Source organism: Hyperolius riggenbachi, chromosome 3 (genome assembly GCF_040937935.1).
Source record: "Hyperolius riggenbachi isolate aHypRig1 chromosome 3, aHypRig1.pri, whole genome shotgun sequence".
In the NCBI taxonomy this organism is placed as follows: Eukaryota; Metazoa; Chordata; class Amphibia; order Anura; family Hyperoliidae; genus Hyperolius; species Hyperolius riggenbachi.
Genome location: NC_090648.1, coordinates 109,511,624 through 109,537,178, shown reverse-complemented (window position 1 = coordinate 109,537,178; position 25,555 = coordinate 109,511,624). Strand labels below are relative to the sequence as shown.

The 25,555-nt window shown below is 45.1% G+C and overlaps 2 protein-coding genes across 3 annotated transcripts in view; one reads left to right on the top strand and one right to left on the bottom strand.

Moving 5' to 3' along the window:
• Positions 1-25,555, top strand: part of POLD2 (DNA polymerase delta 2, accessory subunit) — a 115,905-nt gene that overhangs the window by 46,750 nt on the left and 43,600 nt on the right. The window contains exons 10-11 of one of the 2 annotated variants that reach the window (XM_068274754.1): positions 9,010-9,111; positions 15,063-17,442. In XM_068274754.1, the coding sequence (XP_068130855.1) occupies positions 9,010-9,111; positions 15,063-15,208 (248 nt within the window). In that variant the 3' untranslated portion in view covers positions 15,209-17,442. Of the gene's footprint in view, positions 1-9,009; positions 9,112-15,062; positions 17,443-25,555 lie in introns of those variants that run through there. The other variant, XM_068274755.1, reaches the window with a different exon arrangement.
• Positions 17,559-25,555, bottom strand: part of AEBP1 (AE binding protein 1) — a 95,684-nt gene continuing 87,687 nt past the window's right edge. Inside the window, 3 exon segments of the mRNA XM_068274758.1 lie at positions 17,559-18,623; positions 19,700-19,799; positions 24,124-24,263. Coding sequence (XP_068130859.1) covers positions 18,076-18,623; positions 19,700-19,799; positions 24,124-24,263 — 788 coding nt within the window. The 3' untranslated portion in view covers positions 17,559-18,075.

Genomic DNA, 25,555 nt, shown 5'->3' with positions numbered 1-25,555 from the left:
TGTATACATATTTAGAACATAAAGAGCAGTGCTACAATAGGGTCATGAATCAGAATATGAAACATTTTAAATCCAAATTTATTTAGTGACTAAATGGAGGCAGGGGAGAGAAATGTTTCTAGTGATTGGACTCTATTTTGTCTAGATATTAATAACTGAAATAAAAATAAAGGAAAAGAGAGAGGCTAAAGAGTAAGTCCTTGAGCCCCCTCGTATAACTGGAGGGGGTCTCAAGGGTGTTTGCAAGGTAAGTAAAAATAGCCTTTTAAGTTTTTCCGGATTACAACCAACGCCAGATGGTCTGAGTACAAACAGGAATGCTCATGGTAGAGGATCGGAGCAGTTAAAGGGGCACCTTGTCAACCCTCCATATCCAGAATCTGTTTAAGTTCAGAGGAGTATCTGTATATCAGCCATAGCCTCCACATAGAAGAGAATTTTTCAGATCTACCTTGTACATTAAAGACATTCTGTTCCAGATCATAGATCGAGTCAAGTTCCTTAACCATATCAGCAATAGATGGTGTACGTGTGGATCCCCAGTTCCTGAGCAGTAGAGTTTTGACTGCGTTTAAGATGTGTCGTACCACAGAGCCCTTGTAAGACCTTATTCGCCAATTATTAAGATGCAGAAGATAGAACTGGGGAGTAAACGGTATGTCTCTTCCCGACATTTCGTTTAGGATCTTTTCAACCTGTTTCCACAGGGCCTTAATGCTAGGGCATTCCCATAAAATATGCAGTATAGAGCCCTCTGCGGAGTTGCATCTCCAGCAGCTGGGGTCTCTGTCTGCAAACATCTTGGATAGCCTTAAGGGCGTATAATGCCAACGTGTCAGAACCTTATAATTAGTTTCTTGGATACGTGTTGCCGAGGATGTCTTGTGGGCAAATATGCACATTGTAGTTTTTTGGGCGGAAGAAAAGCTAACTCCCAGGTCTGATTCCCAGGCTGAGAAGAATGGGAGTGTATCTACCCCCAGGTTAGAGAGCAAACCGTATATCAGCGAGAGAGTCTTTTTAATTGGTCCTGTGGCCAGACACAACCTCTCAAACTCTGTTTGATTGTGTGAGGAAGAGGGAGATACAGCGAGAGATTGAAGAAAGTGCTGAATTTGCAGCAGTCCCCACCAGTCTAGATCAGGGTTCTGGTGTTTATTTTTTAGTACAGTTAGGGAGGCCCATTTGTTCATGTGGAACAGGTCTTGAGGTGTATTGGGACCTTTCTTTTTCCAATGCCTCAAAAACCCCGTGCCACAACCAGGAGGGAAAGCTGGATTGTTCCAGATAGGTAGCAGCGGTGAGGGCCATGGGGACATTGTTTGAAGAGCTCGTATCTTTGAGAATACTCTAAGAGTGTTCCAGACAAGGTTTGATCTCGACCAATCTATCTGCAGGGTGTTTGAGGACCATGGCAAATTAGATAACGGGAACGGTGTCATAAACTGTTCAATGGTAACCCATTGTTTAGTGTTTGCGTGCCTGTGCCAATCTACCATTCTGGTAAGCACAGCAGCATTATAGTAACTTTGAACATCTGGGAGAGCCACGCCACCTGCTTGTTTTGGCCTAAAGAGGGTCAGTTTTTGTATCCGTGGGGGTTTGCCCCTCCAGATGTATCTGTTAAAGGTCATCTGAGTCTTTCTGAGGAAGGAGTTAGGGATCTGTATTGGGAGAGCCTGGAACAAGTACAACAACCTTGGCATTAAGTTCATTTTTACAATAGCTATCCTACCAAACCATGAGAATTGTGGTTTATCCCACCTTTTAAGGTCTGCAATGAGAGTGTCCAAGAGGGGTGGGAAATTTTTGAGAAATAAGTGTTTATTATCGGGTGTAATTTTGGTACCTAGGTAGGTTATGTAGTGTTCACTACATTTAAAGGGGAAATTTCCTGCGATACGATCCCGAAGATCCCTAGGCAGATTGATGTTGAGGGCTTCACATTTATCAAGATTAATTTTAAATAGGGAGAGCTCACCGAAGATCTTAAAGCATTGTAAGAGGTTCGGCAGGGAGATCAGAGGGTTAGAGATATAGAAGAGAAGATCATCTGCGTAGGCAGCTATTTTTATATGATGTTCGTGCTGTCTAAGGCCCTCAACATCAGGGTTCTTGCGGACATGGCATAGGAAAGGCTCCAGGGCCAAGGCAAAGATAAGGGGGGAGAATGGGCATCCCTGTCGGGTCCCATTAGATATCAGCAGAGGGGGTGAAAGGGTTCCATTCGTTCTAATTCTTGCTGAGGGATTAGAGTATAAAGCTTTCACACAGCTCAGCATTCTGGGTCCTAGGTTGATGTGTTCCAAAACCGACATCATCCAGGTCCAGTCCACCCGGTCAAACGCCTTTTCGGCGTCGGTGGATAAAAGCATTATAGGAATATCATCTGACCGAGCAGACTGGATGGCGTTAATTGTCTTAATGGTATTATCTCTTCCCTCTCTCTCCGGGATAAACCCGACCTGGTCCCAGTGTATCAGGTGTTGCATATGGGCCGCTAAGCGGTTGGCAAGGATTTTAGAAAAAATCTTAAGATCAAGATTTATCAATGAAATGGGTCTATAGCTGGCACATGAGGTTGGGTCTTTCTTAGGTTTGAGAATTACCGATATGTGTGACTCTAGTGCTTGAGGGGGGAAGGTCTCAGGGGCATCAGAATCTGCTATCTTATTAAATACTTTGCACAACTGTGGGACCAAGATGGTTTTGAATGTTTTGTAATATTCTATGGAAAAGCCGTCTGGCCCTGGAGCCTTCCCCGTTTTGGTCTGAGAAATCACCTGCGCTATTTCATCTTCGGATATCGGAGCCTCCAAATCTCCTCTCATTTCTTCTGACAAAAGTGGGATATCGGCCTCAATTAGGTATTGTTTCATCTTATGTTTCACCTGAGAGTCCCTACCTGTTCCAGACTCTCCCCTCAGATTATACAGTTTATGATAGAACTCCCCAAAGGTTTTAGCAATGGATTCATTCCGTATCTGTTTACATGAATTATTATCAATAATTTGGGGAATATAGTTCCTTTGTTGTTGGGAGCGTAGGGCTCTAGCTAATATTTTACCCGGTTTGTTTCCTCCCATATAAAATATATTCTGACATCTATGGATGGCCTTTAAGGATTTCTGGTGCATTATTCTCTGGACAGCTTCTCTGGCTTCTTTAAGCTTAGTGAGGTCTTGTGGCTTTTGGGACCGCTTATGACACCGTTCCAAGTCATAGATCTTAGAGGTGAGATCACTGAGCTCCTTTTCTTGTTGTTTTTTCGTTCTAGCACCTATCTGGATTAGTCTGCCTCTAATAACACATTTATGTGCTTCCCATATTGTCGAAGCCGGCATCCCAGGTGTGGTATTGTTTGAAAAATATTCTTCCAATTCTCTGGAGATAGATTCTTTAGTTTCCAGATTCGACAACAGGGAAGCATTTAGTTTCCAGTTGAAAGGACAGCTCCTTTTGTGTCTGCAGAACAATTCGATAGAAGTGGGGGCATGGTCTGAATAAGTTATTACACCTATATCTGCTTTGCCTACTTCCGAGAGGAGGTTATGGGAAATCAGTATATAATCTATTCTCGTATATATCGAGTGTAGAGCAGAATAAAATGTGTAGTCTTTTGTAGAAGGGTTCAGTAGCCTCCAGACGTCCACCAATTGTCGGTCGCGAAAGGCTTTTCGCACCCTGTTCAATTGATGGAATGACATAGAGGATTTGCCATGTGATGTGTCTATCTTGGGGTTTAAGACCACATTTAAGTCACCCCCTATGATTATACTTCCCTCACGAAACTGATCAAGGATATCTAAAAATTTCAAGATAAAGGGTACTTGGTTTATATTTGGGGCATACAGTGAGCATATGGTATATTTCTGGTGATTAATGAAACATTTTAGTAGGAGGAATCTGCCCTGGTCGTCGCCTCTAGTTTCGATGTTTGTAATTGAAAGATTTTTGTTAAGTAGGATAGCGACTCCTTTCGATTTAGTATCTGGTGAGTTACTAGTAAAGAGTGATTGGAAATGTTTGTTTGTGAGTCTCGGGGTGGTTTCCCCTTTAAAATGGGTTTCCTGTATCAGGATAACATCCGCTTGTTGCTTACGCATGTCATGCAACAGAGCTGTCCTTTTTTCCGGAATGTTTAAACCTCTGGCATTGATTGAAACTATCTTTAAGTGGGCCATTGGTGATTAGTGGCTATTTGGCTGAAGCAAACATCCTCTTGAGACATGGGGGAAGGGGTAAAGTTAAACATGAAAAACATACATAAAACTGTAGTAACATCGCATATTATCACTTTGTGTATACCAGTCACAAGGACTGACCTATGTGGGTGGGAAACCAACATGTCGACTGAGACCGAATCGTTCGGACCTCACTCGGAATTAACAGCAAATAGCAAGGTGCCTTATTAAACCATTAACCAAAATATTAAAACCTTTTGATGCAGGCTATGAAGAGCTGCCTGCTCGCTCCAGACCATGTGAAGGGGAATGGTCAGAGGATAGCTCTAGTATTCTACGGGCCCAACATGTTTTAACGTAAATATGTTGAGAACAATTTTCAACTAAATTGTGATAGATCTATGGGCGGGGAGCCATATTTTGCTTATATAGGGGTACCAAGGGAGGTTTCTAAGGCGCACGGGGAAGGGCATCACGGAAATCCGCGATATGGTGTATGGAGGCTTATTCGATCTATGACATACCTGCGTGCAGTAAAAGTAGGGGTGAGGTATTGTCGTCCATGTTACACCTTTAATATAGAGAGTGAGTTTAACACTGTGGCGTCTATATAGGGGGGGCGCATTGCGTCTCAGTGGCCATGGAAGTTGAAGCAGTTAGATTCAAATTCAGTGGGAGCAAGAAGTATCTTTGGCGTATAGCCAAAGATATGGAGCCCTTAAGCAGCGGGGGAGGGCAAATGGGGGCAGATTGAATACCAATCCCTATCAAACGTGCTTATAAGTAAATGAGATACAGAAAATAAAGGTACATCATATACAGGTACATCACATAAACTGGTGACAGCTTTAGTTGATCTTAAGGCATCGTCACAGAGCAAAATAAGTTCGTGAGTATGGTACATCTGCGATATTCCATTATCCCTTATCCCACCCCACCTAGCTATGATCCCCCCTCCATGTGATAGATATCTACTAAATATTTTGATATATTAGATTGAAGCAGCCGTTGTTGGGGGTCTTCTTCGCCCGAAGCGCGCGCTTGAGTGTATCATGTCGTAGGCAGGCCCCGATCAGGAATATGTTTACCAGCCGACTATGTAATGGTCGTGTTGCGGACTAACAATCCTCCTTTGGCCCCCTCCATTCCCGCTGCAAGTGAAAAAATTGCCTATCTATGGCTCGCGTGCATATACCCATATCGTGCCCTCGACAGTGGGAACCAAGAGTGAGTTAGGAAATCTTCTGTTTTACCATAGTCCGACATCTCACCCCGCCCCAATGATAGATCCCAAAACCCTAGCAAAACAACTCGGAGAAAGTACTTATCTGATAAAGAAGCAGCGTTGATGCGATCAGAGGTGTTCCCCCGGCTGGGACTTGGATTGGCGCTGTCGTTTGTTACGCTGCGGTAGGCCTATGAAAAGCTGTTCAGGCTGCCATTCTGGTACTTCCACTTCGGGTATGCCCAGTGATTTGAATAGGTCGGGAAGATCCGTTGGCGTGCGTAGGATAAATGACTTGCCTTTCAAGGTAATGTTCATCTGAAAGGGGAATCCCCATTTGTATACTGCGCCATTTTCCTGGAGCTCCTTAAGCAGGGGTTGCAGGGCTCTGCGTTGGGCCAAGGTGCTTGGGGCCAGGTCTTGGTAGAGGCCTAGTTGGTTACCTTCGTATAGTATTTCTGCTCTTTGTCTCGCCGCTTTCATAATGTTCTCTTTTAAGTAGAAATGGTGGATCCTGCAGATCACGTCCCTTGGTGGTTCATTATCCGCGGGTTTAGCTCTTAGGGCGCGATGAATGCGATCCATTTTAATAATGGCGTCATCAGGATTTCTTAGTAGGCCGTTGAAAATGGCGGTTACCTTCTCACATAGTTGTTCCATGCTCACAGATTCTGGGAGTCCTCTCAAGCGAATGTTGTTCCTGCGGCTTCGGTTTTGTAAGTCTTCCATGCCGGCTCGCAATGTCGCATTAAGCGTGGTTTGGGATTTATGCGCTTTCTGGAGAGAGGCAAGGTCGGCCTTGACCGCGGCTAGATCAACTTCTACTGTTGAAATGCGGGCGCTGTTATCGGTAACTGCAGCATGTAGTGTTTGGAGTTCTTCCCGTGTGCTAGCCGTGATACGGTCTGCTAGTTCCGTGAGGTCGTTTTTAGTGGGCAGGCTGTGGAGGTAATCCCAGATCTCGTTAAGAGAGCGGGTCGTGGCTTCATTAGGCGTATCCTTGCCTTTGGTGCTGCGTGAAGCCTCCGCCATCTTGGTCTGGTCTGACGAGGAGCGTGTCAGGAATTTTGTCACTGATTGCTGGGAGGAATCCTCTTTCAACTGGGTTTTAGAAGAAGTGTTTCGCCTCCTGGATTCCCTGGACATACTTTGGTGGTGAGAAAGCTGGTATTCGAGCGGGCATGAGCGTGGTTAAGTGCATCCGAGTGAGGAGCTCTGATCAGGCATGTCTTCACGCCGCCATGGCTAGCTCCGCCCCCCAGCAGTGAATTTCTTAGCAACTAGAAGACACTTCATTGTGTGCTGTGCAAGAGTTCAGGTCTGCTTTAAGGCTGGGAGATGAAATTTGTTGGCAAGATATTATGTAATGGATGATTTTCCCTTATAAACTAGCAAATCGTGTACAAGGGAACCTCCAGACTAAAAATCTACTCAGCAGCACTGAAAAGGCTTGGTGTTTCGTTAAGTTTCACAGCATCAGAACTTTGATTTTCTTACCAAAGCCTCGTTTTAGCTTCATTTTTAGCTAAGCTCCACCCCATCAAAGAAAACTGCCTGGGCATTTTCCCCCTGATACTGTGCAAAGCCGGATAGGATTTCTGATGATGTTCTCGTTGCCTAGCAACTGGGAGGGGTGATCAGGACACAGGACAGTTGGAACTGTGTCTCAAGCTACCTGTTACCTCCTTTCAAGCAAAAAGATGGCTGCCCTTATGAAATCACAAACATTTGCCTGTTCTTTAAAAACAGGGTGGGTAAGAGATTATATTACCTATCTATTTTAATTAACATAACTAATGTAACTTAATGACAGTATGTTTGTTTAGGCTGAAGTTCCTCTTTAAGAGACCCGCAGATTACTACTATATTACAGTCGTTATTGGTAAATGTAAGGTACACACAAATTAACAGACCATATTCCGGGATTCCCAGTACCACTGATTTCCTGTGGACGTACTATCTATTTCTTGCACTGCAAACCAGAAATATTTCTTTATGATTTGAAAATGACAATTGTGGTTTCATGTTCACTCAGAATTACTAGAATTACTGATTTATTTTTTCGGGGGTAAGGCTTGTATGAGCAAGATGTAAGGAAATGAGAGCAGCAGTCGCCCAGAGCGACTAATCAGTGTTCAGTTGTTGAATGAAGCAGGGACTCTGGCTGTTCTGGGCAACTTTTTTACTCCAGTTTGCACCTTTCTTGATAAATCTTTGCCTCAGTCCTGTATGTAGCACAGAGGGTTCCAACTCTTGCCTACCGGTCAAATATTACTCGCACAATAATTATATTGGCCCATGAGGGTAAATGTGAATTTCTATTGCAGCTAGCCTGGTGCTCCACTTGTGTCACGATGCAGTGCTCCCCCAGTATATGCAGAGTAGTGGTGCAGCGGTAGTTGGTCTTCTCTCACCTCCTCAGGACACCAACAATGTCTATTCATCCTTTACAATGGGCACACACAACATGAGGAGAATGAGATGGGCAGAGAGTGAGGGCCCACTGTAGAGAATAGATAAACATCATTAGAGCCCCGAGGAGATGAAAGAAGTACAACTACTGCTACTCTGCATATACTAGGGAGGGGGGCGGTGGGAGCACTAAACCACCAGGGATGCTTTACTGAGAGGGAAGGGGAGCAAGCACTAGACCACCAGGGAAGCCATATGGAGAAAGGAGGGAACCACTAGACACCAGTGAACTGTACAAGGGAAGGATATGGCAACAAGACAACAGGAAACTGTACAAGGGAAGGATAGGGCAACAAGACAACAGGAAACTGTACAAGGGAAGGATAGGGCAACATGACAACAGGAAACTGTACAAGGGAAGGATAGGGCAACAAGACAACAGGAAACTACAAGGAAAGGAGTGGGCAACAAGACAACAGGAAACTGTACAAGGGAAGGATAGGGCAACATGACAACAGGAAACTGTACAAGGGAAGGATAGGGCAACAAGACAACAGGAAACTACAAGGAAAGGAGTGGGCAACAAGACAACAGGAAACTGTACAAGGGAAGGAGACTGATACTAGACAACAGGAAACTGTAACAGATACAGATAGGGTTGTAAAGGGGAGGGAGTGGGGCACACTAGACTCTAGGGAACAGTTGCCTTAGAATGAGGTTAGCCACTGTACACCAGGGAACTGTACCGTGGTGGGGGAAGGGGGAACCGTATTAGGGAAGGCAGTAGCCACTAGGCATCGAGGTTGGCACCCAACTTGTTTCCCAGTGTTCAATTTCAGAACACTGTATTTGTGTTTGACACCCCTGATTTAGAGGGAACAACATTGGTTATACAAAGTCACATGATTAGCCTGAAATGTGCAGGGCCTCACCGCTCTTATCAGCACCCCACCATAATACTATAGCAGCATGTAGTAAACACAAGTAGGCCCTTTCCACAGGCACAAACTCATTACATTTTACACATTTCATTTGCTTAACTTTACTTTTCCAATTTGTGTCTGGGCAATATACTGTAGATCGCAGTGTATTAGGATAATTTTACATGGATTGCTGACTTGAACCTATCACTTTTAATTGGCGCTAGGTGTCTGATAATGTAAATGCTTTTGTTTCGCCCCTTTGCAGGTTGTTACCCTTTCTACACATCGGATCCCTTCATCCTGCAGAGCTGCCCTCATGTTTATTTCTGTGGAAGTGCTCCCAAGTTCAGCAGTAAAGAGTTTACAGGTAATTTGCATTCTGTGTAGTGCAGATACTTGCCACACATGATAAAGCTGTTGCATCGTTCTTTGTTTTTCAGCTGTTGGGAAATGTCAGGGAGGTGAGGCCAGAACCATCTGGCCTCGCCCTGACCCCATTAATTTCTTCACCAAGCCTCAGTGCATCCAGGGCATTTATCAGCCCGTTTGTGCCTCTGTGGCTGTTTGCGCCCGTGCACCTGCTATCTGCACATTGTCTTCAGTGCAGGAACCACAAAGTGGCCATCCTCAGGAAGTGTGGGCGTCCTCAAACCCTGCATGCACCATTTCATAGGGAATGTGGGTTAGTGGACTCAGCCTGGCTGTGCATTCAGTCCCTTCTTTACTGAAATACTTTTCCCCCATTTTATAGCTTTCCCCTTTCCTACCAGTCAGTGAATAACCATTCACTTTCTTTTCTTAATCTTATCATGAGGCAGTTCCTTTTTAATAAATATTTCATAAGCCAACCTTTTACCAACGTCAACCTACGAATGCATCAACAGTGACCCATCAGAGTGGGGACAGCCATTGCATGTGAAGGTCAGTGGAGTACAGTGTACCTTGGTGCTTAAAGGGAACCTGAAGCGAGTAAAATTATTTAAAATAAACACATGACATAGCTGCAAATGGATATTACATACTAACCTGACCATCAGTTCTTCTCAGAAGCTCACAATTTTCTTCTTACAGTGATCCCTTCCAGTTCTGACAAGATTTTGTCAGAACTAAAATATACCAGTTGCTGTCAGTTATATATCAGCTGCTGTCAGTTACAACTGAATGTGCAAGGTGTTGTCCATGTTTCCCTATGGCTCAAGTGGGCAATATTACAGTTTAACAGTGTGCTGACCAGGAAGCTGTTAGGGAGTAATGGCCATTTTTATAATGGAGGATGGAGAATTTCATTGATCACAGTGGACAAATGGGATGCAGGAGAGGAGAAAGAGGTTGAGAAGTAGACTACACAGAGGGTAAGTATGAGCTGTGCATGGTTATTTTGACTTTTATATTTCAGTTCAGGTTCTCTTTAAAGGACAGCTGACGTGAGAAGAATATGGAGGCTGCCATATTTATTTCCTTTTAAGCAATACCAGTTGCCTGACAGCCCTGCTGATCTATTTGGCTGCAGTAGTGTCTAAATAACACCAGAGAGCAGTATGCGGCTAATCTTGTCAGATCTGACAATCATGTCAAACACCTGATCTGCTGCATGCTTGTTCAGGGTCTATGGCTAAAAGTATTAGAGGCAGAGGATCAGCAGGATAGCCAGGCAACTGGTATTGTTTGAGAGGAAAGAACTATGGCAGCCTCCATGTGCCCCTTATTGTCACATAATGATCCTGGTATCTCGCTCAGGCAAGTTATTTAATGTGGTCTGTAACTGAGCCTCATGACCTGCAGCAAGTTATTTTTATCCCTGACTTTTTATTTCCTCCACCACAGTATAGGCACAGGATGTAGAAGTGTAGGAATATTGGTTTTTCAATAACAAGAGATCTTCACCTAAGATTCTTATTAGGAGTTTATAATAGTGATTTGTCTTTTTGACAGTTCTATTTGCCAGTAAACTGTTGCCATGAGATGAAGGTAAAGTTTTACTAGCACTACATTCCAAAAAAAAAGATTTGTGTATCACCTACCTATGCATTTTCTTTAGGGTTCATTTACACTAGTCAGTGAGTTTAAATGCGTAAATAAAAACCAGGGCTGTGGAGTCGGTCCAAAAATCCACCGACTCCGACTCCTCAGTTTAGGATTCCTCCGACTCCTCGACTCCGACTCCTCTAATTTGCATATTACAATTTTGTTGATTAAAAGTATGTAACATGAAATTCGTCTCTTAACTGCCAACGCTTAGGAATTTTACATGACCACTGAAGTAAGAAGGATATGTAGACTACTATATTTATTCCCTTTAGACTAAAACTAGTCCTTGGTAAGAGTACTTGTAAACGGTACAAACTGAAACAAAGAACATCTATCAGGCCCTAGGCAATGTAACTGTGGGTACATGTAAGAGCGATGTGCAGGTACTCTGCAGGGGAATGAGGAGATTCTTCCTCTATTACACATTCTTCATGCACAATCTGAACAAGGTTTATGGGTGATAGACAACACCTCTGTGTTCGATGTGCACAGATTTCTCAGTGTATTCCCTGCAGCTCTGTGGGGAGTGCATATGTAGAGTATAGTACTACTGTGTAACAAAGTAAACCTGAGACATGAAATTAAAGTTTTATACATACCTGGGGCTTCCTCCAGCCGCCTTCAGGATAATCAGTCCCTCGTTGTCCTCCACCACCTGGATCTTCTGCTATGAGTCCAGGTACTTGAGCCAGTCGGGCGTAGTGCGCATGCACACACTCCGCCGCCAGGAGCATACTACACCTGTGCAGCACTATTGCGCAGGTGCAGAATGTTCCTGGCTGTGGGAGCGGCATGCGGCCGGACAGCGCTGACTGGCTGTATTACCAGGACTCATAGCAGAAGATCCGGGTGGTGGAGGACAGCGAGGGACTGATTAGCCTGAAGGGGGCTGGAGGAAGCCCCAGGTATGTATAAAACTTTACTTTTCATTCATCTCAGTTACCCTTTAATTTGTAGTCACCAAACCAAATTTTAACAACATATCAAATTATATAATTTCATCAGCAAAGGGAGTGCATACATTTGCATAAATCAGCATCAATGCAGAATTATTTCCATCTCGTTGACCATCTCTATTAGTGACACAGCTACACATCAGGCTTTATTCTTAGAGCAGGGTTTCTCAACCAGGGTTCCCTGGAACCCCAGGGTTCCTTGAGCACTCTGCAGGGGTTCCTTGGCATTTTCCCCCATCGTGGTGGAAGTATATAGAGCACACTATAATAGGTGGTACTGTAACAAGAAGCACTAAATTGGGGGCTCAGGAGACAGTATAATGAGTGGTAGTGTAATAGGAGGTAGTGAAATAAACAGCTACACATACTTTTAAAGACCATGCCTCCTACAAAATAAATGCAGGGGTTCCTCGAGATCAAAACATTGTTTGCAGGGGTTCCTCGAGATCCAAAAGTTATTTGCAGGGATCCTCCAGGGTAGAAAGGTTGAGAAAGGCTGTCTTAGAGCATAGATGTTATTTAATATATATATAAGAGATTCCTGTGTACACATCATATATACAGTCACAATCAGATATGTATATCTGACCATAAAAATACGGGGACTGCTTTATTGAAGCAGCACAAGTAACTAATTTTGATTGGTTTATTTCATTTTTGTGGACTAAGCACAGCTATTACTGTATATATACATTATTTTTAATGACTATCTGAGAACTAGAACATTTTATCATATTTTCTATTTTAATTACAGTTACAAATTCATTAGGAGTCGGAGTCGGTGCATTTTTCCCCGACTCCGACTCCAGGCACCCAAAATTGCCCGACTCCACGACTCCGACTCCACAGCCCTGATAAAAACTCATGAATGGGTATGAATAGGTGTGAAAGGGTTTGAGTTTTTCCACACATTTCCATGAGCTTAACTCCCGACGAGTTGAAATGCACTGCACAGCAACTCACTATTGTAGTGTGAATGAAATAATGAAAGTATGAACTTTCATGTTACCATGTTTAAAGAGAACCAGAGACTAAGCACCCTCATGTATTTTACCATATGTATCAATGGGAACATGACAGTAAACACCTACTCTGCTCTCTGCTTCATTCTTCTCTGCTAAATCTGCCTGTTATCAGCCCTGATAAGAATCCCTGACTGAGCATTCAGTCTAGCTTTTCCTGGAATGATTATAGCTGAGTCAGTCTTCTGTGATGTCTTTTCAAGCCCAAGTCTGCCCCCTTGTGGCTTTGCATTCCTGCTATTTATCCACGAAGCAGCAAAGCAGAGCCTTAAGGGGGCAGGCTTGGGCTTGAAAAGACATCACATAAGACTGACTCAGCTATGATCATTATGGGAAAAGCTAGACTGAATGCTCAGTCAGAGATTCTTATCAGGGCTGATAACCGGCAGATTTAGCAGAGAAGAATGAAACAAAGAGCAAGGTAGGTGTTTACTGTCATGTTCCCATTGATATATATGGTAAAATACATGAGGGTGCTTCGTCTCTGGTTTTCTTTAATGCACACCATGTGCAGTGCGTCAAAACTCACTGCAGCTCACAGTGTGAATGAGCCATAAATACTAAAAGAATTAATTTGTAGCCCTGTTTTTTATGATATTGGTTTGACACTGTGATGGTTTACAATAAAAACTGCTTGACTCTAACTATTCTGTAGTTCTGTACTGTGATGGTTGCTGATGTGCAGATGGCATCAACAAATACAGACAGGCATAGCAGTTACCGTTAACGGGGAGATCTCATCGCTGGTGTAAGGGTCTAGTACACAATGCTATTGCATGCAATCCATTTTGGAAGCTAACATCCCCTTTCTTCAATTACATAATTTTGAAACCTAGTTGTTTTTAATGCTACTAGTGTTCCAGCTTAATGCGAGTGTCATGAGTGCAGAGGGTTAATGACTGTTTGTATGTAAGGTTGACCACTCCCCTTGGCACCCGCTATTCCATTTTAAATCATGGTCCCTAAGCAGGGTGAGCATAGCCCCTCATTATTGTATAGCAGTTAGATGTTTGGTCACCTGCAGTGTTACATATTTATGATTCATACATGAATGGGACTATTAACCTCCTTGCCGGTTATCCCAAGCCGAGCTCGGGGTAACTGGCGCAGGAGGATTGCTCTAGCCCTGCTGGGCCAATTTTCACAATTTTTTTCCCCTACACGCAGCTAGCACTATGCTAGCTGCGTGTAGTACGCGATTGCTGCTACCCGCTGCGCCAAGCCCCCCCCCCCCTGCGCAGCCTGGACCAATCAGTGCCAGGCAGTGCTGAGGGGTGGATCGGGATTTCCTCTCGCGTCCCGACGTTGATGACGTCATCCCGCCAAAGCCTTGCAGGAAATCCCGTTCTGAACAGGGTTTCCTGCTTGCAAAGATCGAAGATTGCTGGCGGCGATCGAAGTAGGTAGGGGGATGCCGCCAGCGATCCCCCTACATGAAGCTACATGAATTTAAAAAAAGTGCTGCCGAGATAATTGGAATGGCAAGGGGGTTAAGATGCCCATACTTCTAGTGATGTATGGGCAGAGACCAAGAGACAGATCTCTGATCGAATTAGTTAGCTGCCCATACACCGCAGGTCAATTCCTGATTGATTTCAGCATGAAATCGCTCAGGAATCTACCTCGTTACACTACGTTACTGTTGTTGCGCCAAAACCGTGACATTACACATGCGCCTGTTGGGGCTCAGTGGAGACAGCAGTGAAGGCTGGGAGTTGCGGCATCTGGACAGGTAAGATTTAGAATGCACGGGGGAGGGGGGAGAAACAGCGGCCAGCGTTTGCTGAGATATCGCATGCTGTTAATGGCGTGTATCTGGTTGACCACGTGAGACAGCAATTTTCCAGCTCTCTCAATCGATACAGTCAACCAATTACGGGCCCAATATCAGTCAAATCATTGATCGGCATGATTATTGTGGCACCGATTTTCATCCGATTCAATACAATTAACAAATCAGATGGTCAATTGAGCTGCAAAATCGCTAGATGTATGGCCACCTGTACAGCTTCTCCCATCTAATGCTTCCCAAGTGATTCTGGCCAGTGATATGTCCTCTGCAGCTGCTCGGGGTGCAGCGGTTGGTGTCCTATCCATTTTACTTGGTTATTGATGTATATGATAATCTTTTGCATATTCTGTTGTGATAATTTATGTGTAGTGCTGATGTTACTTCATAAGTTGCTTTCAGCATTCATGCCGGATCTGGTAGCCATAGAACAGTTTATGCTGCTTCTCTGTTAGACAGTATTGAATGTGTTTTGGCCTTCCAGTGCTGTGCAGAACATTAACCAAGCCTGTATTTCATGCAGGTCCCGAGGGCCAACGCGTTTTACTTCTGACTGTGCCAGACTTCAGCAGTACACATACTGCCTGCATGGTCAACCTTCGCACTCTCCACTGTCAACCAATCAGCTTCTCTGGATTCAGCACTGATGAGGATGAGCCAATGGAATGAACTGTGGCTACAATACTTTGTTAGGAGTGAGTTTACTGAACGTTCAGGCCTTGAGCTTATGTTGGGTGCTAAACGGACTTAATACACTGAACAACCGTTAGAATTTGTGGGTATCTAAGCAGAATAACCATTTATCCTTGGCTGTAGTTTTCTCTTAGGCACCACAGCTTCACACTGCACTTCTAGCTGTCAGCTGATGAAATCAAGAAGTGTAGTTTTTGTTACAGACAACCAATCAGATGATGGTCTTGTATCTATGGATTTTTAGATGATGCTGTCCAAGCACTGTTAGTGGTTGAGATCAAAGCATGTGACTACATTACAATGTCTAATGTAACCACTGTTCCTCAGTTACAGATCAGCTATTAAAACATTTTGTTTTCAGCTCTTAATTAAGAAGCTATATCTTCCTACAAATACACCAGGCAGCAATATAGATTGTGCTAACCTATCCAACCACCTTCTACTGCCTTTAGTTAGAACATCTCACATTTAGGACTGTCACGTGAGAGATCATACACTGGTGATGTGGCCAACAGATAGATAGGCCCCTCCCTGATCACATAATTATCTCAGAGAGATCTAACTCTATGCAGATTTTCAATAGATTGCCAGGTCTTCCCATCTATGTCCTTCCAATACCCACTATTTCTGATACCTAATGATCCTGGCTGCTTCCTCCCCAACAAAGATAAGATTGAAAGTATGTGATTATATATAAAAAATATGCTGCCTTCTCCTGGTAGGAGAGGCATGGTGGAGCCACTGCCCAGTAGTGCTTCCTGGTAGGGTAGGCTGAGCTGCTGTCCATCACCCCTTCAATCAGGGATAGAGGGTGGGGCTAACTTGCAGCCTCTTTTGGACATCTAAAAGGGAGCCCTGCATGTCTTTGAGGGACTAATGCTAGGTACACACGATGCAACGTCTGTCTGATTACCGGATCCTACAGGAAATTGCATTGTGTGTACCTAGCATTAGGAGTGAGATTGTGGGTTAGATCTCCTTTCCCCCCTTGTCCTGATTGGAAGAGGTTTGCCACACCTTCCCTACCAGAAAATATCAAACATCTTCCAAGGCAGGACACAAAGCCACAGGTGCAGTCTTGTGACCATTGCAGATTACAGCTAAATTAAGCTTGTGTGTTAGGGCATTTTAACAATTTTGAAATTTATCTTCATGGATTGAAAGAAGGAAAAAGTCAGTGTGAAAAAAGAAAAAAAAAATCTTAGATCTGTGCTTAAATTCTAAATGGATCTTTATTAAAGGGGCCTAATCATGCGTTTGTGAAGCTCTTTCTGCATTCAGCTACAGTAGGGATAGTATTGGCCCTTTATACAGATCTGTGTCCTATGATGCTAAAGCATCAACAAGACTGGATGCAGCCCACTCATCTGTGTGTCAGGTGCTTAACTATTATAATCAGTAGACGCCTATCACCATTTTGCCTGAAGTAAAGCTATTCTGAAATACAGAGCCGGCCATATTGCTGATCTCCTTTTAAAAAATGTGACTTTCCCAGCTACAGTGATGATTCTCTGACTACTACCCCTTGTAAATCCTCTCACCTGTAATGAGTGTGCGGATAAGCTGTTTTGCCATTCCTCTCCTCCATACTTGTTCCAGGAGACTGAATACAAAAGAATTTTGATTAGGGATGGTCCATAATATGCAAAATTATACAAATGTTGCATGCAAATGTATGCTGGTTTAAAATGGATTAATCATTTGCTGCTACGGTGCAGTTTGATTGGTCCATTGTCAAGCTGCATAAATCTGCAAACAGAATTTTAATTATCCTACATCAACTCAATTAATTGTATCTCATTGACCATCTCTAATTATGACCAAAGTATATCATTACTGCAATGCAGCCAGGGTTTTCTTTGGTGAGGTCAAACAGTAACCATCTTCCTGTAATGAAAGGACAAAGGTGAAGGATTGATCATGGCTGGTATATTAGGTGATTGCACAGCATGAAGCATAGCAGCAGTCATGTGAAGTGGTTCCTGTGTAACTCTAAATGGAAGATTCATGTTTATAGCCCAAAAGTCCGATTTGAAAGAGAGACCCTGTTGTGTAACAAAGCCTTCCCAGACACCAAAATAAGGGTTGCTGCCCATTGGCAATCTTCTACAATTAGCATCACTTAGACTTGAAAACCTTTCGAGCCCCTTTCACTTTTGTTTATTTTGTATTTTTATAACTAAATGAGACCATAAAATATGACTTTCTAAGTTTGTGTTGCGTGTGATTTTATTTTTTGTTTCCAAGTTTTTGTCCTGCACATCCCTTCCTTCCAGCTGCTGGCATGGAAGGAATAGACACGATTTCACAGAGATGCCAGCGAGACTTATAGAAGTGTATTTTTTCTTTTTATTGGTAATTGATGATATTTTACATACTTGGACAGCATTGTACTCTGGCCATTTGCCAGTAAGACCTGCTGGTTGTTATAGCTGCATAGCTAGCAGGCATATAGATTTTTCCTATGACATAGTTACCTTCTGCGCCAGAGGGAATGGAATCTCTGGCAATGCAAAAGCTTACACAAATATTAATGTGGAAACGGCAAGACTCTGCATCTAATCACATTGCCGCAATCTGGAATTACTGTGGACCCTCCATCTTGGTTTACAGATCAACCATTCTATACAGAATAAAATTATCATCCATAACAACCAATCAGAGCCCAGGTTTCGTTTTTAACCTGCACAGAAAAAAATGACAGTTGGATTCTGATTGGTTGCTTTGAACAACCACCTCCATTGGTGTAGATTTGTCATAAGTAGTGACCTCAATAGGGTTGATATTGAAACCCTTTTATGCTATTACTGCATCAGTCAATTGTCTTCATTCAGTTGCACCTCTCAGAAGTCCCCAAAGTTTACGGTATAAGTCTCTGCTGTGGTGAATGGGGCGATGGGAGTTGTGGCATCCTCTTCCCAGGTCTCTGTCTCCAGCTCTGTGACTATTTCTGTGTAGGTCTCTGTTTCAGTGTCCCAGAGAGATTCGGAGGGTGTGGGTGGCTCCAGCCTGCGGGGAGGCATTGTAGTAGGTGTTTCAGTTGGAGGTAATGTGGTGGTTGGCACAAAAGAAGTGGTAGTAGTGGGTGGAAGTGTGGTAGTACGGTTGCGCTGCCGGTTTAGCCACATACGACGCCGCTGCAGACGAAGCCTGGCTGCAGGAGTGAGCTTGCGGCCATCAGGTGGTGCCAGGCGGAGCGGTCCTTTCCCTTTCATGGCAATAATCTCTTTGATCCTCTTCCAGTTGGAGTGAGCCAAAACAAAGTTGCAGTGGGTGGCCCCCATTTCATAACCAACAGTGCATGTCTTTGTGCTCTGAGTGTAACCTTCAGCCCGCACCGTTACACGATACTCTCCGGGGTTCAGGATACGCCAGTAGTCCCCTCCAGCCGCTGTTGGAAATGGGAGACAAGTCGAAGTCAGTTTAAGTATGTAAATCCATCATAAAAACATTTCTGCCACTCTTATTCAGCTAGTCATTACTCTATCACCAGTTCATACCTTGTGGCTGGAGATGGTCAGTGACATGCTGATAATTCCCAGCTGGTTTATATGCAGATTGGAATTGGACAAATCAACTGCAGGAGCTTTTTTTTTATTATTGGTCCAGTTCCAAGCTGAATAAATTTACAAAAAATGCGCAGGAACCCAATTATCAGTATTTAACCATCTTTAGGGTGCTTTTCCACAGGCAGCCGATCTGCTTGCTCAGTGAGCAGTTATCAGACGGCAGCAACCAAGCAGCAGCAAGCAGTTGTGAGAGTTCAACAGTCTTTTCACTGCCTTTCAACTGCTCATGGAAAAGGGCCCCAACTTCCACCTAATGTCCTATTCCTTAGGCCCAATTTCCACAAGCAGTTGAAAGGCAGTGAAAAGACTCAGGCCAATTCACATTAGAGCGATTAGCGGGTTACTCCTACTAACAGTCGAAGCGCTTGTGCAATATTAACCCTATGGCAGTGATCTCACTGCCGCAAATGCAGCCAGTTACGGGCATTTTTGCGATTAACGGCAATTGCATAATGTGTTGCCTGCAGTATTTTCTCACGATTCAGGAGCGATCGCAGTTCAGTGCTTATAGAAACACTGATTACAATCTTTAGGAGTCATGAGTGTACAGTGATTTTGCCACGCTAATCGCCTGCTAAGCACTACCATTTTGCGACTTTCCAGTGTGAATGAGCCCTCAAACTCACAACTGCTTGCTGCTGCCTGGTAACTGCCTGCTGAGCACACAGATCAACTGCTCGTGAAATGAGCCCTTAGAAATAGAGTTTGAACGAGGGCTCATTTCCAAAGGCAGTTCAACTGTGTGCTCAGCAAGTGGCAGTGAGCAGTTACTAGGCAGCAGCAAGCAGTTGTGAGTTTAAGAGGATTTTCATTGCCTATCAACTGCCCGTGGAAATGAGGCCTTTGTTTCTGCACAGACTTGCTTTGTTGTTACTGCTGCAAAGGCTCTTCCCTTTACCTGTTGTGACGTCATGGTTAATTTCTGCAATTGAGATGGTAGCGTTGGGTATAGGTTCCCCATGGCGATCAGTGACTATTCCTTTAATCCCACGGTGAACCTGACAGAGTAAGAAGAAAATTGGTGACTTCATTGACAAATACAAACTGCCTGAGGTTGCAAAAAATTATCTCACCGTTCACTGCCTAAGGGTACACACACACACACACACACGATTTGCTAATTACTGGCCAATTTAACCACCCTCATGTAGTTTGAGGGCCAACAGATATTGAATGCTATTAACCACCCTGGCGTTCTGATTAAATCGCCAGGGTGGCTGCGGGAGGGTTTTTTTTAAATAAAAAAAAAACTATTTCATGCAGCCAACTGAAAGTTGGCTGCATGAAAGCCCACTAGAGGGCGCTCCGGAGGCGATCTTCCGATCGCCTCCGGCGCCCAGAATAAACAAGGAAGGCCGCAATGAGCGGCCTTCCTTGTTTTGCTTATATCGTCGCCATAGCGACGAGCGGAGTGACGTCATCGACGTCAGCCGACGTCCTGACGTCAGCCGCCTCCGATCCAGCCCTTAGCGCTGGCCGGAACTTTTTGTTCCGGCTACGCTGGGCTCAGGCGGCTGGGGGGACCCTCTTTCGCCGCTGCTCGCGGCGAATCGCCGCAGAGCGGCGGCGATCAGGCAGCACACGCGGCTGGCAAAGTGCCGGCTGCGTGTGCTGCTTTTTATTTCATTCAAATCGGCCCAGCAGGGCCTGAGCGGCAGCCGCTGGCGGTGTTGGACGAGCTGAGCTCGTCCAGACCGCTCAGCTGGTTAAAAGGGTTTAGGTAAGATCCCATAGTACATGGAAGTATTAAAATTGGATTTTTGTGTGACCTCTGAATAGCCAAACGTGGTTATGATTTTTTTTTTTATATGGAGTACTATCTTCTGTAGCACTGTACAGAGCACAATACAGACAGTAGTGGGTTCCATAAATATTTCTTGTTGAAGAGTGCGCATGGTCTCAATGCCTAGGACGCCTCACTCCTGCACTGTAGCACTGAGATCAATCTCAGCGGTTTCTGTTAAACCCAATCAACTCTGTGCTACTGTAAAGGCGTCCAGTGCAATGCGCGCGCGCTCGTTCACAGACGGCAGCATGACTACAAACTTCTAGAGCAGGGGTAGGGAACCTATGGCTCGGGAGCCAGATGTGGCTCTTTTGATGGCTACATCTGGCTCACAGACAAATCAGTAGGGGTTTATTCACTGAGCTACACTAAAACCGCATAGCTTAGTGTGGCAGCGCAAGTAACATTTTCAAAGTAGGCATGCTACTGCTGTAGCATGCACTGCTAACTTACTCACACTCCCCTCAAAACTAACAGCTGCTCCAATTGTCCCACCCTGGAACTTGTCAGGTCCAGTGACTTTGTAGGACAAGATCCATGCAATTTGATTGGCCCAATAGGCTGTCTGTCATTTGACAGGCAGCCTGTTTGGCCAAAGTGCGGGGATTTCGTCCTACAAAGTGAATCAACCCCCAATTAGCTAGCTAATTGCACAAGCTGTTAGTCGGTATTTCTCCTGCGCTCTCGGGGAAATTGCTGATGTTGCTGAAACCCAGTGGGATAAAAGATTGAGTAAGGATACTGATTGAGCGATTCTTCCTTTTTAGGTGCGTGTTAGCCTACAGTCAGCTGACTATCAGCAATGGAAAAGTCATACATGCAGCAAGGGTTTTTTTTCCCCACATGTGGGAAATCTACTTAGGTCCCTTTCACACTATGTGGTTTGCGTTAGTGATCTTATCACTACACAACCGAGCCCAAAAAGTCACACCACGTGGTATCGTTGTAGTGTGACTATACAATGGAAGTAGTCCTCACTGCCACTGTAAGTAAGTGCACACGTTACCCAGTTAACACACAGCAATGTAAAAGCCCCATAAGCCGGGCCGAGGCATAGGCTGGAGAGGCTCCAGCCTCAGGGCGCAGTGTAGGAGGTGGCGCACAATTCATTCAGCTGTCATTCCTAATTGTGTATGAAGCACAAAGAAATAAGAAAAGGGGATACATAGCAGTGACTGCAAGCCAGAGAACTAGATATTAAGGTGTTAGGGAGGTTGTGGGCCCTGTAGCCCTCTTAGTCTAATAGCAATCGGTGTGTCACAGCTGGGGTGGGAGGGATGGAGGGGCGCACTTTGGTGTCTCAGCCTTGGGTGCTGGAGGACCTTGTCCCTGCTCTGCCCATAAGAATATAATTGCATCGCTTTGTGATAATATAGTCTGTGCGCTGCAACAAACTAAAGCCTGGTATACACTTTCAATTATGACTGGGCAATCACTGACCAATTTTATCAACTGAATGTAGTATGAGAGTTTACCTATACAATCTGCTCATAGTATACAATATCTGCTGACCCTTATACTACATGGAAGTGATAAGTGATCGGTCAATCAAAATTGAAAGTGTGTACCAGGCTTAAGAGTGACAGGGCCCTTAATGTGAACCAGCCAATTGATAAACATAGCTGTCACATCTGGTGCAATTCTGCTTGCAGGAAACCAAGTGCGATTCACTCAAGTGTGACCCAAGCCTGAAGATGTTCTGCAATTTGCATGCGCTCAGGAAAACGATTGCAAATCCCAGCAAATCTCTTCTAGTATAAGGCTAGGTTCACAGTGGAGCTGTGCGGTACTTTATAATGGTCACGCATTGCCAGTTTGTTTACCCCATAATGCTGGTTAACAGTACAGTAAAGCGTACTTTTCATTGACTATGTTTCACTGTATGTGACGCGCTGTGAGCATAATGTGCGCTGCCACTTTTCCATTCCATTGCGTTCCCGCTGTTACAAAGAACGCAACACAACCTTAAAGAACCCTCACACTTGACATAGCATTGACCTAGAAACTATTCTCCAGCACCTAACCTTACAGTGAACCTCCAGATTAAAAATCGACTCAGCAGCACTTAAAAGGCCTGGTGTTTCTGTAAGTTTTCACAGCATCAGAACTTTGTTTCTCTTATACAAGCCTCATTTTTAGCTGCACAGAAGAAAACTGCCCGGGCTTTTTTCCCCTGATGCTGTGCAAAGCATGATTTTATTTTTTTTTAACATTTTGAATTTGACATTTGAAGCCTAACGTGTGCAGTTGGGAGGGGTAATCAGGACACAGGGCAGTTGGAACTGTGTCTCCTGCTCCTTGTCACCTCCTTTCAACCAAAAAGATGGCAGCCCCCATGAATTACAAACATTTGCCTGTTCTTTTAACCACTTGCCGACCGCGCACTCATAACGCGCGTCGGCAAAGTGGTAGCTGCAGGACCACCGGCTGCAGGCTAATTAATCAGGAAACAGCCACTCGCGCGAGCGGCTGCTTCCTGTCAATTCACGGCGAGGGGCTCCGTGAATAGCCTGCGGGCCGCCGATCGCGACTCGCAGGCTAAATGTAAACACAAGCGGAAATAATCTGCTTTGTTTACATTTGTACAACGCTGCTAACAGTAGCAGCGTTGTACTAGATCAGCGATCCCTGGCCAATCAGTGGCCGGGGATCGCTGTCACATGACAGGCAGGAGCCTGTTAGAGGCTGCACAGGACAGATCCGTTCCTGTGCAGCCTCCGATCTCCGGGACAGGGAGGGAGGAGAGGGGGAATCCTGCGGTGGAGGGGGCTTTAACTTGATGACAGTATGTTTGTTTAGGCTGAAGTTCCCCTTTAACTTCCTGAGAACTCTAAAAGTCAACAAGGAAAAAAATACTCACCTTTCAAAGAGGTCCAGCTCTGGAATGAAGATAGAGATTACACAATTGCTGTATAACCTTGCCACGGAGGTTGATTCAGTGCGGCTGTGTTTGGTGCCCCATGTCAAGATGAATAAATTGCCTGTGTCCAGATACTATGCGCAGATAGCTTAAAGGTCTACTGTAGGGGGGGAAAAAAGTTGAACTCAACCGTGGCTTCTAATGGTCCCCCGGAGACGTCCTGTGCCCGCGCAGCCACTCACCGATGCTCCGGTCCCCGCCTCTAGTTCACTTCTGGAATTTCTAACATTCAAGTCCGAAAACCACTGAGCCAGCGCGGCCGTGTCCTTGCTCCCGCTGATGTCACCAGGAGCATACTGCGCAGACCGTCCTGGGCCTGCACAATACACTCCTGGAGATGTCAGCAGGAGCGAGGAAACGGCTGCGCAGGCGCAGTGGTTGTCCGATTAAAGTCAGAAATTCCAGAAGTGAACGGGAGGCGGGACCGGAGCATCGGTGAGTGGCTGCAAGGGCACAGGATGTCTGCGGCCGTCCATTCGAAGCCCCAGATAAGTTCAACTCTTTTTTTTTTTCCCCTACAGTATTCCTTTAACTATGGCGCTATAGGCTTACAATTCTGCACAGACTGACAGATCTCAATGACTCCTGGCAGGGTTACTGGCAAAGGGCTACTGACCTGCTCCATGAAGCTCAGCAGAGACTCCTTGTTGTTTTCCCACTCTTCCGCCAGCTCATTCTCATGTGGAAACTTATCACAGCCCAGGTAGATGGAGAGCTCCAGGCAGTTAGTGTGCAGGTAGCTGAAATCATTCATACCTGTTGGAAGGGAGAATGATGAATCTCGTGTGCAACAGGCTGGATGTATAAAGTTTTAGGCTGTGTAATGCTGGGCATACACGGCTGCTGGGAGGATTATCAATCGAGCCTGATGGCTTAATTGATAATATCCGACATGTATCCGATACCCCGCCGGATCAATAGTGTGCTCAATACCGGCGGGGAGAACAATAGAAGAAATGTGCTGGGATGCGCCGTCATCGAGCCAGCGGCTAGATCCGGCGCATAATCGCAGCCGTGTATGCCCGGCATAAGCAATCTCGTGGGCAACAGGTTGGATGAACAAAGCTTTAGGTTGTGTAGGCAATCTCGTATGTAAAAGGTTGGATGAACAAAGCTTTAGGTTGTGTAAACAGCTTTTGCATGGAAGTTGCTGCATGCTGTGCGTAATATGTAACAGCTGTTACCAGAATAAGCACTTTGTGCCACGTATAAATAAACTGAGCAGACAAGTGAAAACTGCAGCAGAGTATGTAAGAAAAGCGCAATGAATGTCTAATCTGCCAGCATGGTGGCCCCAGCATTCCTACAGAACTTAGAAACAAGTTATATTACTGTAAAATCAAACAATCCTAAATGGCCTTACAGACAACTCATGCATATATCAGATACAGCTTTGTACAGACCTGATTCTTATACATTTATCCGGCTGGCTATGTTTTTTTTGTTTGTTTTTTTGCATTATACCGAACTGCTCTGTGCTGCAAATGGTTACAGGGCCGGTTCTAGACTTTTTGCCGCCTGAGGCAAACTTGGAGATGCCGCGCCCCCCAGTATAATAACCCCCCAGAATAGGTAGCCTGAAGGGGGGGGCGGGGGTATTGGGCACAGTGGTGGCGAGGTGGGTCGGAACACCCCCCCTCCCCCTCACCTGGGTCCCCCGATCTGCGCTCCACCTCCAGCTTTTAAGCGCAGCAGCGTAGTATGATCAGGCAGCGGACAGGGATGACTCACCTCTTCCGCGTTCCAGCGTGCGTTCCACTTTCGTCACTTCCTGCAATGCAGTCCACTTACAGTACAGTGGGCAGCATTGCAGGAACACGTCGAACGCGGAAGAGGTGAGTCATCCTCGCCAGCTACCTGATTATACTACGCTGCTGCGCTTAATAGCTAGAGGGGGAGTGCAGATCGGGGGACCCAGGTGAGGGAGGAGGGTCCAACCCCGCTCCCCGCCACTGTGCCCTCTGCCCCCTCTCCTGCCTGCTACCCCCTCCAGCTCAGCAGCCCCTCCCCCGGCGGGTGCCGCCCCCCAACTTTGCCGCCTGAGGAGC